The sequence below is a fragment of the Daphnia carinata genome, chromosome 4 (assembly GCF_022539665.2).
Source record: "Daphnia carinata strain CSIRO-1 chromosome 4, CSIRO_AGI_Dcar_HiC_V3, whole genome shotgun sequence".
Taxonomy (NCBI): domain Eukaryota; kingdom Metazoa; phylum Arthropoda; class Branchiopoda; order Diplostraca; family Daphniidae; genus Daphnia; species Daphnia carinata.
In genome coordinates this window covers 1,351,803-1,367,197 of record NC_081334.1, presented here as the reverse complement: position 1 = coordinate 1,367,197, position 15,395 = coordinate 1,351,803, and the positions used below count along the sequence as shown (strand labels likewise).

Here is a 15,395-nt window from a genome sequence, read left to right as displayed (position 1 = left end):
CAATAATTACAGTATTTAGTTAGAAGCTCAAGTGACTAGAATCACACAACATACATTTGCTGTTGATCAAATAAAATATCAGCTTATTGAGAAAATTGGAGTAATATCTCCATAAAACATACCCACTAAACAAGGTATTTATGACTAGAATGTCAAATTGACAAACATTACTTAAATATTTTTTTTGCCATACTTATTATTCAAATATCTTGTCCCCTGGGTAAGTTGTGCACATGTGTTAGTAAAATGGCAAGATAGGAGAAGCAGGTTACGTGGATTCACTTTCCATGCGAATCTCATGAATATGGAAGAGTACATTAATAAAGCTGAAAAAAAGAGGAGTTTAAACATATAAAAACAATTGGAAATTAAAAGGCAAGGTTACCAAATGTCATTTTTCCACTGATCAAATTAACGTCTTTTTGAGTGTCGGCAATAGCAGCTATAGGAATTGACCAAGTTGCAACAGGCCCCCAAAAATGGGTGCTGAAAAGTTAAAAGGATGATTATCACTAGAGGGTATTTCAAGATTATGTTATATGGCAGTGAGTTATTTTTATGATATAAATTTTGAGTCAAATTGCATCTATGTACAAAGTTTTTAGAGCTCCACAAACTCACAAGTTGGATCACTCCAATCAAATCAAAAGTAGGATTAAGTTTCTTTATAGCTATTATAGAATAATTTGTGACCCAAAATATTATTAATATTTGACAAAAATTACCTCATAAGCCAATCTCGTATTTCCTTACTGGACAAGTAATTTATGAGTCTTCTTGTAGCCATTTTTAAGCTGATTGTTTGCTTCCACCTGGTGTGAACAACACTTGATCATTTTTTTGTGACTTTAATATAAGAGATGGGTTACAAACAGACCTTATTTTCTTCCAAATGTTGCATAACTAGGTACTCATCTTTCCCACAAACAATGTTTGTAGGAAATATTATGAATGAGCTTGAGTTATTGAATACAGAAAAAATTAATTGTTGTTTGTTTGTTTTACAGAGCTTAGAATTCATATCACTATCGTAGTTTTTTCATATTATTTTCATTAAAAAAATTCCTTTGATTAGTATCATCAACGTCTTGTTGTAAAACTGACATTATCTGAAGGTTTATTTTATAAATTATTCCAAAAACATATAAAAGAAAATATGGCAATATGTAACATTTGAAGCTTGAGCTATATTTTCGCTGACATGTCGGGAAAAACTTGCTACTCGCATCTTTGCGCAGAATCCAAACTAAATTAACGTACGCAAGTTCTGAAAATAACAAAATGTCAGTAGCAGAACAAACAAAGACTAACATTGCTAGAAAAAGGTCTGTCACACCGTTTGATTAATATCGAAATTCAAGCAGAAAAAAAAGAGGGGAGGATTCTTTGCCACTCTGGAGCCACTGAAGGTGAATCATGCACGCAAGTGCGTCAGTTCAAGGCCTCTGGTGTGAGTTCTACGAAGCTGGCTTTTTGCGAAGGGAAAAAAGGAATCTGACCGTGCATTTGAATCATTCAAAAGATCATTTAAAAAAAAAATAGTTCGGTATTAAAAAAATTTAAATTTCTAAGCTTTTCTGAAGAATTTTATGCGTTATCGACATTATTTAGAGAGTGAAAACACTAGAGTTGTCGATTCCAGGAAAGTTCGCAAAAAAATAAAAATTATATTTAAATAATTTAAAAAAAACAGCTCATAAGACTCGATTTGCATAGCAAACGGAAACACTCTTGCCTTAAAAAACTTATTTTCGTTTGCAAAAAACCAAAACAAATGTTAAGTTTGCAACAATTCACAAATGCGATTAGCCTTAGGCTATTTCACACCACAATGTTTCAAGTCGGCTCGCACACACGTCTAGGCATACCTTTCAGATGGTCGCTGAAGCTAGCTCTCGGAAAACCTCCCTATCTCTGTCTTTTTTGATATCACAATCCTGAGCCTTTCTTAGTCTCTGATTGAACCAGCGTGTTCACGAATTGGATCGACCAATATCTTCTGTGTGTTACAGCATCTTGGGGCTTTTATAGTTTTATTCCTTTATTTTGTTCTCAATTGTCTGTTTGGTAAACATCAGTATAGTCAGTGCTTTTAGGTTGACAGTGTGTTAAAGTTTGCTGTACCGGTTACAAAGAAAAGGGTCGCGTGCAGCACATTTGACTGCATGTCCACCATGTTCAGCAGAGAAAATAGCAGCCGAGTCAGTCTTCGCAACAAGGTAAATAGCATTTGAATTGTTATAAAAATTGAACAGCTCGTTTCTATTTTTGAGAGGTGGCGTTTCGTGTCTAACTTTGTAACAATCTGATGTTGAAGTTTTAGATTAGAGTTAAGATTGATTCAATAAAGTTTCTGAATTTGCAAAAGAGGTAAAGGAGTGCACGAGAGAAAATGTAAAACAATTGGATCGTAGTGTGTTTAGGTGCTATAATGGCCGCCGTTGTTGGTCGATAATGTCTTAATCGTATTTCTTGTATGTCGTGCTCAGTCTATTTTTGCAGTTCCTCGAACTGTTGGGCTGTCAGTTACCATTTCAGTTTGACGAACATTGACCTCCAATACTGTGTAAATATCACTAAAAAAATTTACGTTTTTTTTTTTTTTTTTTTTTACAAAAACAAATCAGACCATTTAAATAACCGCAATCTTGTTCGTTTTATCAATTTGGGCGATTGCATCATTCATCGAGAAAAATGCACTCGTTTCTTGAAGTCGTTTTAGGAAGTCATTATCCCGTTTCATTTATTGCTATCGAATTTTGCGGACTCCCTTGCAGTTGCTCAGGTGGTCCATCCACTTCCTAATGATACTGCCCCCATCGAAGTTTAATATCACGTTTTATGGCCGACTTAGATTAATATGTAATTAGAATATTCCGTTCCTGAACAACATTCCGCTAGTCCAACATATTTTTCTTCCACTTTTTTCCTTATTTTTTATTTTAGAACGGTTATCGTTATAGTCGTGACTCGTTTTGCTGCACATACGGTCCTACATGAGCTAATCTACGCCGGTAGTTCTGATAGCTATTACGGATGCTGGTTGCATGTCCTGGCTTTGTTTTCGCACAACTGTTCTTCTAGTTTGTTGACAACCGAACCTTGTGAACACGACGTGTATCTTATTCACCCGTTTTCTTTATTGGGTTAAATAAGTAAAAGCAACGTGCGTGATTGTTCGACGACTTAAAGTGTACATAAGGTACAGTGGGGGGATAGATAACAATGTTGCTTTGCTGATTTTATGCATACTACATCCTATTTCGAATTGTTTTGCTAAAAGCGGTCATATTTAATATTTGTATCATTGTTTTGTTTTTTCTTATCGTTTCAGACCCTGGAGACGCACATCGATCGCCAGAGTGTTCGGGAGTCTTACAATGATGTCCGTTCCGATTTCTCCGAAACGAATTGGTATTTTATTCCATTTTAAATTGTTCCTTCGCTCGAATTTTCTCGTTCCTATATTCATTACGCCGCGGATACATGCTCATTGACTTCCATCTAGTTTTCAAAACAATTGAAGTCCATCGGATCCCATAGCATAGGTTAACCTGTGAAGAAAGAGAAACACAAGACGGTTCTAGTTCTCGATAAAAATTTAATACCGCAATGATTTGGCAAGGCTTATCTTGAGGTAGATGTAATCGTAATAAACTCAACTCCTCTGTTCTTTTCTCAGTGAAGTCTTAGTCAACAACCTGAATTCAAGCAAACCGTTGTTAACCAGTACCAATCTCTTCTTCTGTAATTAATGAGACAAGATAAGTCTTGTCCTCTATGCAAAAATCTGTCCACACAAAAGAATATGTATGCCTTACTATCACCAAACTAACATTGGAATATCTCACTTAGGGCTGTTTTCCAATTTGAAGGCAACCAAATCTGCAGCAAGGCGGTAGGAAGCGATTTCGCCGACTTCCGAACTCAATTCGTCGATGATGAACGGGCTTTTGGATTTGTTCGTATTCAGGTTATTGTGCTTCAGTGATTATTCGTTGTCATTTTGGCAGCTGTCCACTTCTAGGGAAGTCGGGAATGCCAGATCCCTTACATTGTTGTTTGTTCTTTCTGAATTTCAGAGTGGTGATGAGATGAGCAAGCGAACCAAATTTCTGTTTGTAACTTGGTTGGGGCCCAACGTCAGTACCATGAAGCGCGCCCGTCTCAGCAGCGACAAGGCCCTCGTCAAAGAAATTATAATGGTATTAATTAAATAAACAATCGTTTGAGTTATTGCTAGAGATGATCAAAACAGTTCAAATAGTCGATGTTATAGCAACGGTTGATGAGAAAGAACCTAAACAAAGATTATAATGTTCTTTTTTTTTTTAAATAGTTAGATTATGACAATAGTTTTTTGCATTATACCAGTTGGGTTTGTAGGTTTCTTTTCATTAATGCTTCCTTGATCAACTGCAAATGATGGCGGCAAGAGTTGTGTAATGACTGTTTTACTTAAACTTTTTTTTTCATATAGAATTTTGCTGTCGAGCTGCAGATTGAGTCGCCTGATGAGCTCAACTACGAGTTCTTCCGTGAAGCCGTCCACAAAGCGGGCGGAGCCAACTATGGAACCGGTGTCCGGGAGCTGTGATTTGATTTGCTTTCATCATCACGGTTTTGTTACCTACCGCCTTGATTATCACTGCTCATGATGGGAAGTAAGGCAGAGGTTAAACGGAAAAATCTCTAATTTAAATTCTTCATAAACAATTCGGTTGTAATTTAGCCGTACTGTTGTGTGTTAGTACGAGGTGAATGTGATCAGTGTTGCTGTTCACTTTAGGTTCCGGCTATGGTCCTTTTAGCTCCCCATGTATTACTTACAAAAGAAAACCCAACAAGTTATATGAAATGAGAAGCTCTAATTGAATTTGTAAATTTTATAGTGGATTTTTCTAATTGCCCACTTCCAGAATGTTTACCTGATCAGCTGTCTGCTATTTTTATGTATATTTGTCGCACACAATCCATTTGGAAGCCTACGGGTAAATTTCTTTTTGAGTATCCTTCCACCTATTTTGTACTTACCTAATATATTTCAGTATTGTCGGTACAGAAAATTATCGGATATACACATCCTTATTGAACATCATCTGTTTTCTTCATTGATCAATTGACTACAGGACTACTAAATGTCTTTTGACCCACCTTTTTTTTTCTATTTTTCGTAAGTTGACCGCTTATTTCAGTAATTCGTGGCTAAACCGAATGTTATCTGATGTACCGGCAATGAAATCAGTTTTAAACTTTCTAGTTATAACAACTTCTTAAGATACGTTCACCAATGAATAATTCGTGCAATACTAAAATCTTTTTCCCCTTCATTTCACCAAACTGCGGTTTGAACACTCGACATTTAACTTATCAAGCCAATACTCTATCACTGAGCTATCTATCCTCCCCTAATATCGTTGACTTTTGTATCTTCCAGTACTTTTTTAAGTAATCACTCGTTTTTTGGTGACATAGAGAAATATTCACAAACAAACAAAACTCAAGGCTCAGTGGTTGAGCATCGGCGTCGTAAGTCGAAAGTCTAGGGTTCGAATCCCAAATGAGTTGAATTGTAATGTGTAATGTGTGATGATTTCCAGTTAAGATTCACGAGCGTTGTGATGGTAAAATCTCGTTGGTGGTTCGAGTCCCACCTACAGGTAGTAGTAACCTTGATTAACATTACACTATCAGCTATCAAAATTTCAATGTTCAAGACACGATTCCTCAGCGTAATAATTACAATTTACGTAAGTCAGTAGTTACAAACGTTTTTTATTTTCTATTTCTTTTATTGAGATCTCAGTACACATGAGATAATACGGTCAATCAAGGCAGGGGGAGACACTGCCTCAGTTGACCCACCGGGGAGATTACCCAGTGCGTGGCTAAGAGAAGCCGGAAGAAGAGCGAAGGTTGCGGACAAGCTTTTACGTGAGCGATTAACCGTTAATTCGGATTTTTGGGTAGCCCCACAGCCCTCCAATGATATCATCGAACCATGGGGACCCCCACGTCCCCTTTCCGGACAGCGCACTCACAACCGTTACTGCTGATCACAGTAGGGGCATGACCCCCTACGGGCTTATCACAAGTCAAGGGGAAACGGGGCCACAGAAAAGAAGGGAGCCCAGATATACACTGAAATATATTAATTTAAATACCATAACATTGGAGAAAATGAATGAATCCGGAGATCTTCGGTCGTCCTTTCATCTAATATAATTTTTTTTGGCAGCATGCATCCATCAATACACTTTCCCATATCTTCTTCCATACACTATCTTTAGCAAAATCAAATAGTGTTTGAGTTTTAGATGATGCTAATGCTTGGTAAAATAGACCACTTGATACTGCCTGATACTCCGACATATTGTTTCCTGTACTTTACTTCGCGTGCGTCATATGGACTGTTGCTGGGAAAGGCTTCAAACGGATTTCTACTTAGAATATTGAAAGTGATCATTAACGAGTACCAGTCAAGATAAATAACACAAATTAAAAACACTGCTTCTTACCAAACAAACAGACACTTCATTCACTTTCAGAAACGCAGCTGTTGCAAAAATTATTCCAACAACCATCATCCTTGTTTTCACTTGAGCTAAAAATGATAATAAAAAATATTTAAATTAAACTGTGATGGCTATATCTGAGTTAAATGGTATTAAGTTTTGATGTACATAAAAACCAAGTTTGCTAACAGAGAACAGTCATGTCAAACAGCTCATAAATTCCACTTTTTTTAGGTATGCACCAAAACAACATGTAACCAGTGTCCCAAGCCTTTGTGGTTGCTCATACCTATATGGTAAACATATGGAAATCTATGGCCTGAATACTACTAGTAAATTCCAAAAAAATTACCTAGATCCATGGCTGTTAGCAAGTTAGCATACAAGACGCGATCTACCAACTTGCAACTAATCCTGTTTAGAAATGTATCAATACACAAGTTAAAAACCTAGCCTTTTTACCACACCGTAAAAATAGATACCTTGAATACTCATGGATGGAGTGCATAGTGTTGGCCACATCGCTTTTGAGAGGACAGGGATATGTATGGCAATCCGTTTTACATAAAAAAAATAAAAAAAAATGGCGGAAAAAAAATTAAAAATCGCACTTTTTTCTTTTTTTCCGACACGTAGCCATCTACCGCTCAGACTCATTATTACTGGCGTAGGCAATTTCAGTCCATTGGATGCCATTCGCAGTTAGTTCAGTAGCGTGGATGGAGAATAACGCGTGGCTGGTGGAACAATTGAAAAATGGATAAGATAATACAACAAAAGGATGGTAAGTATAAACATTATTATATTTGTTTTGAATTATTAATTATTGTTTATTAGATCAAATTATGGACCTGCAGGCTCAATTATTGCAACAGCACAAAATATTAGATAACAGCAAAGCTAAGGATGGTAAGGCCTAATACATAATGATTCTATTTATTTGCTTTTATTCATTTGTGTTTTGTAGCTCAAAGTTTGAGTCTACAAGCTCAGCTAGGGGAAAAGAACAAATTGGAACGGAACAGTTTCCAAACAGTGAAGGAGGTTTTTCCAAACTCAAACCTAACTGAACATGAGGATGAATTGGCATTAGGCGAACACAGTCAGGTACCTAAACTTTTCAAATAAGAATTCCAAATAAGTATAGAATTTTAACAAACAATTATTTATTGTTTAGTTATTCAGTCTACCACCTGACAGTGTGTTAAATTTAAATTCTGTTAGTGCTGCACAAAAAGAATCGTTAGTAATAAGCCCATGCAGTGAAGGAAGTGAACAATTGTGGGACCGTATTTGGGCCGAAAATGGGTGTGGTACGGAAACCAAGATATGGCACAAGTTCAACATGAAACATGGATTAGGTACTTTTCGGTTTTATGTCTATTGAAAAAGTATTTTTAATGTTATTATTTTGCATTCACAGAATTTAATGGGGGATCAAATCAAGTCTGGAAGTGTTACAGGATGGAAGAGTCAGCCTACAGATGAAAAAACACTGAGAGTGCATTACCATTAAGGTATGAGGTAAAGTAATAGAGTATGCACATTGTCTAATGAGAAGTACCATCTTGTGTTAATAAATCCAGTACAACAGCAATCCTTTATAGTTCTGTCACAGCTAGAAACCTCAAATAATTCTGCTTCTCTGTCTAAAGAATAACTTGTCCTTTACGTTCAGAGTGTTGGTGAAACTGGGTACTTAAATGGCCCTAAAGATGTTTTAATTTTGCTGCCATTGCAGAGATGAACATCATACATAGACTCTTTAGGTATGAAAGGATTTTTCTTCAGATAATTTTGAATTTATGACGAAGAATTTCTCCTCCTTTTTGCCAACCAGGTCTAATCTACCAAAAAAAATTTTATCCAAAAGGAAAGGATTTTCATGTACTGGGAACACAACTATCAACAATGCAACATTGTACAGGTGCTAGTTTATCATTCAAGAGCCTTATACAATGATGTTAATCTGCAATTTGTATGTCCTTCCCCAAGCTTCCACCAGAAGTTGAATCTATGAGTCATGTAAGTTACATGATCAACAGTTGATATGTTTAACGGTGTTGTTTTTCTTTTCTCAATATAGGTTAATAGTAACATTGGATCTGAAAAAATTCTTGGTTGGGGCAAGACACTGAATAAATTGTATTGATTGGATGGATGACATGACATTTCTATACTTAATTCGGATTCCCCAGACGGTATTTGATATTTAAAAAATTGAAGTGCATATCTGGGCTCCCTTCTTTTCTGAAGCCCCGTTTCCCCTTGACTCGTAATAAGCCCGTAGGGGGTCATGCCCCTACTGTACGGTATATATAAAAACAACATATACCGAGGTTTGGAGGGCTCTGGCCGGAAAGGGGACGTGGGGTGCCGCTTAGTCCGATGATGTGTTCACGGAGGGCTCTGTGGCTACCCACAAATCCGAACTAAAGGTTAATCGCTCCTGTAAAAATGTTCCAAATCTTCAGCTCTTCTTCCGGCTTCTCTTAGCCAATCACCGGGTAATCTCCCCGGTGGGTCAACAAGGCAGTGTCTCCCCCTGCCTGGGTTGACGGCAACTTTTGAAAGGGTTATTGTGCCTTTTTAAAGTTGCAAAAATAATTGTAATGTGCAGAGAATTGTCAATAAATTTTTTTTTATAAAATTTTTTTGCAAAATTTGTTTCCTTCATTGTCTGTGTTCACACATTACATTTATCAACTTTTTTTTTATTCAGCTTGCGCAATTCAATTTTATTGTTTATGCCACGTTTAATGGTAAGCATTGTTTCCTGTAAGCATAGTTTATCTGTAAGCATTCAATTATTATCCAGGGATCGAACCCTAGATGTTCGGCATTCCGCGCCGATGCTTTACCAATGAGCCATGAATCATATGATGTCAAGTTGGCTTTTTTCTAGTCACTTGCGGACTTGCATTTACACTTTGAATAAAACTGAAATGCAATACTGCAATATTATTTTCTCCATTTAGATGTAGATTTTTATACATCTAGTAAGGTTTGAACCCAGGGTAACAGTTATCGCAGCTGAATGCTCTACCACAGAGCTATGGACATTATAAAAGCGATACAAAGATAAACATATAGTTGTGAAAGACTGCATAAACATCCTAGACGATAACATATGATATGCGATAATAAAAAATTTATATATATCTCGTGGCTCAATGTTCGAGCATCGGCGTTGCACGCTGAATGTCTGAGGATCGATTCCCGTACCAGTAAAACAATATACAAATACAAAATTACTTCAGAAAATATCAAGGTATTACACGTTGTTCCTTGTCTAAGTTCATGGATTCAAAAAGTGTAATAAATAATAATTGAATACTTACAGATAAACGATACAACGGTGGCAAAAACAATAAAATTGAATTGCGCAAGCTGAATAAAAAAAAAGTTGATAAATGTAATGTGTGAACACAGACAATGAAGGAAACAAATTTTGCAAAAAAATTTTATAAAAAAAAATTTATTGACAATTCTCTGCACATTACAATTATTTTTGCAACTTTAAAAAGGCACAATAACCCTTTCAAAAGTTGCCGTCAACCCAGGCAGGGGGAGACACTGCCTTGTTGACCCACCGGGGAGATTACCCGGTGATTGGCTAAGAGAAGCCGGAAGAAGAGCTGAAGATTTGGAACATTTTTACAGGAGCGATTAACCTTTAGTTCGGATTTGTGGGTAGCCACAGAGCCCTCCGTGAACACATCATCGGACTAAGCGGCACCCCACGTCCCCTTTCCGGCCAGAGCCCTCCAAACCTCGGTATATGTTGTTTTTATATATACCGTACAGTAGGGGCATGACCCCCTACGGGCTTATTACGAGTCAAGGGGAAACGGGGCTTCAGAAAAGAAGGGAGCCCAGATATGCACTTCAATTTTTTAAATATCAAATACCGTCTGGGGAATCCGAATTAAGTATAGAAATGTCATGTCATCCATCCAATCAATACAATTTATTCAGTGTCTTGCCCCAACCAAGAATTTTTTCAGATCCAATGTTACTATTAACCTATATTGAGAAAAGAAAAACAACACCGTTAAACATATCAACTGTTGATCATGTAACTTACATGACTCATAGATTCAACTTCTGGTGGAAGCTTGGGGAAGGACATACAAATTGCAGATTAACATCATTGTATAAGGCTCTTGAATGATAAACTAGCACCTGTACAATGTTGCATTGTTGATAGTTGTGTTCCCAGTACATGAAAATCCTTTCCTATTGGATAATTTTTTTTTTGGTAGATTAGACCTGGTTGGCAAAAAGGAGGAGAAATTCTTCGTCATAAATTCAAAACTATTTGAAGAAAAATCCTTTCATACCTAAAGAGTCCATGTATGATGTTCATCTCTGCAATGGCAGCAAAATTAAAACATCTTTAGGGCCATTTAAGTACCCAGTTTCACCAACACTCTGAACGTAAAGGACAAGTTATTCTTTAGACAGAGAAGCAGAATTATTTGAGGTTTCTAGCTGTGACAGAACTATAAAGGATTGCTGTTGTACTGGATTTATTAACACAAGATGGTACTTCTCATTAGACAATGTGCATACTCTATTACTTTACCTCATACCTTAATGGTAATGCACTCTCAGTGTTTTTTCATCTGTAGGCTGACTCTTCCATCCTGTAACACTTCCAGACTTGATTTGATCCCCCATTAAATTCTGTGAATGCAAAATAATAACATTAAAAATACTTTTTCAATAGACATAAAACCGAAAAGTACCTAATCCATGTTTCATGTTGAACTTGTGCCATATCTTGGTTTCCGTACCACACCCATTTTCGGCCCAAATACGGTCCCACAATTGTTCACTTCCTTCACTGCATGGGCTTATTACTAACGATTCTTTTTGTGCAGCACTAACAGAATTTAAATTTAACACACTGTCAGGTGGTAGACTGAATAACTAAACAATAAATAATTGTTTGTTAAAATTCTATACTTATTTGGAATTCTTATTTGAAAAGTTTAGGTACCTGACTGTGTTCGCCTAATGCCAATTCATCCTCATGTTCAGTTAGGTTTGAGTTTGGAAAAACCTCCTTCACTGTTTGGAAACTGTTCCGTTCCAATTTGTTCTTTTCCCCTAGCTGAGCTTGTAGACTCAAACTTTGAGCTACAAAACACAAATGAATAAAAGCAAATATAATAATGTTTATACTTACCATCCTTTTGTTGTATTATCTTATCCATTTTTCAATTGTTCCTCCAGCCACGCGTTATTCTCCATCCACGCTACTGAACTAACTGCGAATGGCATCCAATGGACTGAAATTGCCTACGCCAGTAATAATGAGTCTGAGCGGTAGATGGCTACGTGTCGGAAAAAAAGAAAAAAGTGCGATTTTTAATTTTTTTTCCGCCATTTTTTTTTTTTTTTTTTTATGTAAAACGGATTGCCATAATATCCTGTGATATTCAACGTTTTCCGATGAGTGTCAGTTTTTGCCGAAAAAATTTTTAAGCCCGACTGATAAATAAGCCCGACTTTATTCGGGCTTACTTCGTCGGGCTTAAAATTTCTTTCAGTCATAGTAGATGGCGCTGCGATGCTTCTGTTTTGACTGACTGGTTATTTTACAGTGGAAAAGTATGTCATCCCTCAAACTGAAAACTACCATTCTTGATCGATCTATCAGTAAAGGGAAAAACGAAGTCAGTTTGAATGGATTTGCTCTATTATTCTCAGAAATCGTACAATATTGCCAAAACAGGGTATCCACTGTACCTGAGCTACAGGCCAAGTAAGTGGTGTGTTTCTATCACTTTGAATTGATGTAGCTCCCTATTTCGTATAATATTTTGTTGGGAACAATTGCAGGCTTTCAGAATTTGGTCAACAAGTTGGAGTCCGGATGCTTGATTTGCTAATTGTCAGAGAAAAGAGTGGCAAACGAGAGATAAAATTACTGCAAATTTTGATTTTCATTAAATCAACTGTGTGGAAGGTAACTAATCCAGAAAAAATATTGTGAAAATTTTAAAATATGGTATGCAGTAGCTATTCCTACTAATAATTTTCTTATTAGTCATTGTTCGGGAAAGAAGCAGATAAACTTGAACATGCCAACGATGATGATCATACTTATTACCTTATTGAAAAAGAATCATTAGTGAACAGATTTATTTCTGTCCCCAAGGATAAAGGAAACCTCAACTGTGCTGCCTTTAGTGCTGGTATCATTGAAGGAATCTTGAATACTAGCAATTTTGTGAGTATTTCTCAATTCCCTACAACAGAAGAATTTTATTGTAATTTAATTAATTCCAGCCTGCAAAAGTCACAGCCCACTGGCACAAAGGAACAACATATATGATCAAGTTTGACGAATCAGTCATTGTAAGAGACAAACAATTAGAAGGAAGATAACAAATGGTGTATTTTCACATTCATCAGTAAATGTAAGTCATACTACATGGAATAAAAACAAACAGAATGTGTGCATTCCAATGGACGGAATAATGGTAAGAACATTAAAATGTGTCTCGCCGATAACAATAAAATAAATATATTCAAATATTGGATTATTCTTCTTATCTCTATGGTTAGTGTGCCAATACATTAACAAATGTTGGAAGATCTTGAAGTAGATTCAGGCATCAGATTCTGAAGTCCTGCCAAAATCGACAAATAAAATTTTGTAAGCTAGCATATAGCTGAACGTGGCATTCTAATATTAGGCCGGTAGAGGGTTGGTAGATTTCAACAAGTTGAGATGAACCAGCTTACCGGATGCTTACCGTACGACGTTGAGGGGAACAGTGCGGAATTTCCCCATTCGTGACAGAAGGGTACCAGCCACTTCCAAATTCACTTGAAACCAGGAATATTTATCAATCAGTCCAACTTCTTCCAACGGAAGTCGGACAGAAACTAACAAAGTAAGACACAGGCCATCCGTGATTTTTGGTCGTTGCTGACAATGATGACCCAAAGCTAATACTCCATGTGGCCTGTGCGAGGGTAAGTCGGCACCAAACATTTCCTATGATAACAATAAATGTTGAGTCTATCTTAGTTTTCAACAAAAAATATAAACTTGGATTCGTTTAAATACCGTCATAAATTTCTTAAGGATTGCGTGTAAACTTCGTCCAGGATGAATTTCGCATACTGGCAGATGCGCAGCTGTCTTTTCCGATACTAGAACGTGTACCTTATTACTAGGCAGATAAAAATTGCCCATTAAGTATCAGACATAGAAACAAATTAAAAGCTCAGTACTTTGTTTTTCTTCGGGCACAAATGATCAATCTTAAAAATAACTTTGTGTATGACCGCGGAGTAGGAAGGAGGGAAGGATGGAACGCTTGATGGGTATCAAGGTGGACTTTAAAGGATCTTGCATGTTCAACAATAGATAAGATATCGCCTGCTCTTAGGCTTAAGTCAGCTAAATTCTGAACCCATTTGGCTTGCAAAGATTCAGAATCTGCTTGTGAGGGTTGTTTAATTGAGCCACCTGTCACATTTCCAGCAAGAACAAACCGGTACCAGGATCCAGCAGCTGCAAAAACATGCAATATGAACATTCATCTTCATGATTGGAATCACTGTTTTTGTATAGCAATACCTGATTCCACCATTAACAAAGTTGAGGGTTCAGCCGTCAAACCAGTTTCTTCTAAGACTTCTCTCTTAAATGCATCCTGCAGTAAAGTGTTACAAACTTCATCACTTTTATTTAGGTTTTGTATTAAAATCTAGATTTTGCTTACCATTATGCTCTCATTAGGTTCAACTCTCCCAGCAGGCAGATACCATTGCCCTGCACAAGAACTTTTTGCTTCCTGCATCATCAAGATCTCATTTTTCTCATTTATGATAACAGCCATAACCACGTAGCACACAGATTGCCTCAAGACTGGAACAAAGTCTGGAGGTGCAGAAGGTGCTAAACCTTTAGAAACTAAAAAAAAATCATTGAACAAGTTTAACACATACTTTTAATTTGTTTATCACAAGATCTCACATTGTACTAATTGTTTGTTTAAAACTTATTAGTCCATTTTTACTGTTATTAACACATATTCAGCAATACAATGATCATTAAAGAAAACTTACTGGCAGCTTCATTTTGATCTTCAAGTGTAAAATCACAGAAATCTTGAGGTTCTTCCGCATCTTTTCCATTCAACAGAAGAACCACGTTCTTTTCAATATTTTCCATTTTTGTGACATTTAGAATGTGAAAAAATCCCGGAAACGTATCTCAAAGAATACGTCAGTATAGCTATACTCTACTAATGCATTCCTCGCCACTAGTTGATTTGTCAACTACCCTCCGAACATTGACAGAATGTCCCAATTTTTTCTCGATTTTGACAGCTAGGCAGGCTATAGTCTAAACAGGATATACCGTTCGAAGAAGGGCTTGGTCAGCTATGACCACTAGTGGCACCAGACTACCAGTCATAGTGCCAGGACAACTTAGAAGTTGGCACATTTTAACGCTTTATTTCCACACGCTGCGTTCGTTGATTGTTTCTTGGTATTTCCTAATTTGGATTTTTAAAATATGAAAATTTAGTAATACCTGAATAATTCTCTCTCTGTAATAGCTGCGGAAAAAATCGATCGCTTGTTCAAATGGCGTAGTAGTTTCTTACTTTCTTTCGATAGTATTACAAGTGTAGTTTTCCTTCATTTGGAAGATTTTTATTCACAAACTTTCCACCTAAAAAAAATAATAAATAAATCGTACATTTAGAACAAGAATATTCATCCGAACAAGCCTTTATTATCTCAATTAATTTTAAAAGCACTTTATTCTGCCTGTAAACTTGCATTTTTTTTTTGGCGTTTTAGATGAAATATTGTTTAGGTTAAATTTGTGTGGTTACTTTCTGG

General features: G+C 36.5%; 7 protein-coding genes and 1 long non-coding RNA gene across 11 annotated transcripts in view; 3 read left to right on the top strand and 5 right to left on the bottom strand.

The window, feature by feature from the left end:
* Window positions 1–15,395, bottom strand: part of LOC130695299 (acetyl-CoA acetyltransferase, mitochondrial-like) — a 33,926-nt gene that overhangs the window by 12,991 nt on the left and 5,540 nt on the right. The gene's annotated exons all lie outside the window — the stretch shown is intronic.
* Window positions 156–804, bottom strand: LOC130695329 (mitochondrial pyruvate carrier 1-like). The gene is made up of 3 exons (XM_057518460.1): window positions 726–804; window positions 386–486; window positions 156–326 (listed from the first exon to the last, which is right to left on the bottom strand). The coding sequence occupies exons 1-3, from the start codon at window positions 785–787 to the stop codon at window positions 172–174; spliced, it is 318 nt and encodes a 105-aa protein (XP_057374443.1). The 5' UTR covers window positions 788–804; the 3' UTR covers window positions 156–171.
* Window positions 2,113–5,098, top strand: LOC130695325 (coactosin-like protein). The gene is made up of 5 exons (XM_057518454.1): window positions 2,113–2,219; window positions 3,335–3,414; window positions 3,856–3,973; window positions 4,083–4,205; window positions 4,481–5,098. The coding sequence occupies exons 1-5, from the start codon at window positions 2,166–2,168 to the stop codon at window positions 4,595–4,597; spliced, it is 492 nt and encodes a 163-aa protein (XP_057374437.1). The 5' UTR covers window positions 2,113–2,165; the 3' UTR covers window positions 4,598–5,098.
* Window positions 5,836–6,924, bottom strand: LOC132087887 (uncharacterized). Its single transcript, XR_009420793.1, has 3 exons — window positions 6,868–6,924; window positions 6,519–6,604; window positions 5,836–6,440 (listed from the first exon to the last, which is right to left on the bottom strand). It is a non-coding gene; the product is annotated as an uncharacterized LOC132087887 (long non-coding RNA).
* LOC130695326 (uncharacterized) lies at window positions 7,236–8,215 on the top strand. Of its 2 annotated transcripts, XM_057518456.2 has the most exons (6): window positions 7,236–7,299; window positions 7,353–7,424; window positions 7,483–7,622; window positions 7,693–7,876; window positions 7,939–8,032; window positions 8,102–8,165. In XM_057518456.2, exons 1-5 carry the CDS (start codon window positions 7,272–7,274, stop codon window positions 8,001–8,003), a joined length of 489 nt encoding a protein of 162 aa, XP_057374439.1. In that variant the 5' UTR covers window positions 7,236–7,271; the 3' UTR covers window positions 8,004–8,032; window positions 8,102–8,165. The 2 variants fall into 2 exon arrangements, with proteins under 2 accessions (XP_057374439.1, XP_057374438.1); XM_057518455.2 differs by having other exon boundaries at window positions 7,939–8,215.
* LOC132087896 (uncharacterized) lies at window positions 10,909–11,750 on the bottom strand. Of its 2 annotated transcripts, XR_009420848.1 has the most exons (4): window positions 11,521–11,737; window positions 11,267–11,450; window positions 11,111–11,204; window positions 10,980–11,041 (listed from the first exon to the last, which is right to left on the bottom strand). XR_009420848.1 is itself a non-coding variant. In XM_059494935.1 (3 exons), exons 1-3 carry the CDS (start codon window positions 11,710–11,712, stop codon window positions 11,140–11,142), a joined length of 441 nt encoding a protein of 146 aa, XP_059350918.1. In that variant the 5' UTR covers window positions 11,713–11,750; the 3' UTR covers window positions 10,909–11,139. The 2 variants fall into 2 exon arrangements, 1 of the variants encoding a protein (XP_059350918.1); XM_059494935.1 differs by having other exon boundaries at window positions 10,909–11,204; window positions 11,521–11,750.
* On the top strand, window positions 12,101–13,062 carry LOC130695322 (trafficking protein particle complex subunit 5-like). Its single transcript, XM_057518449.1, has 4 exons — window positions 12,101–12,288; window positions 12,366–12,492; window positions 12,574–12,756; window positions 12,816–13,062. The coding sequence occupies exons 1-4, from the start codon at window positions 12,137–12,139 to the stop codon at window positions 12,912–12,914; spliced, it is 561 nt and encodes a 186-aa protein (XP_057374432.1). The 5' UTR covers window positions 12,101–12,136; the 3' UTR covers window positions 12,915–13,062.
* On the bottom strand, window positions 12,900–14,948 carry LOC130695335 (8-oxo-dGDP phosphatase NUDT18-like). 2 transcript variants are annotated; one of them, XM_059494906.1, is made up of 7 exons: window positions 14,610–14,948; window positions 14,264–14,454; window positions 14,119–14,194; window positions 13,770–14,052; window positions 13,603–13,708; window positions 13,275–13,530; window positions 12,900–13,159 (listed from the first exon to the last, which is right to left on the bottom strand). In XM_059494906.1, exons 1-6 carry the CDS (start codon window positions 14,713–14,715, stop codon window positions 13,282–13,284), a joined length of 1,011 nt encoding a protein of 336 aa, XP_059350889.1. In that variant the 5' UTR covers window positions 14,716–14,948; the 3' UTR covers window positions 12,900–13,159; window positions 13,275–13,281. The 2 variants fall into 2 exon arrangements, with proteins under 2 accessions (XP_059350889.1, XP_057374449.1); XM_057518466.2 differs by having other exon boundaries at window positions 13,286–13,530; window positions 14,610–14,947.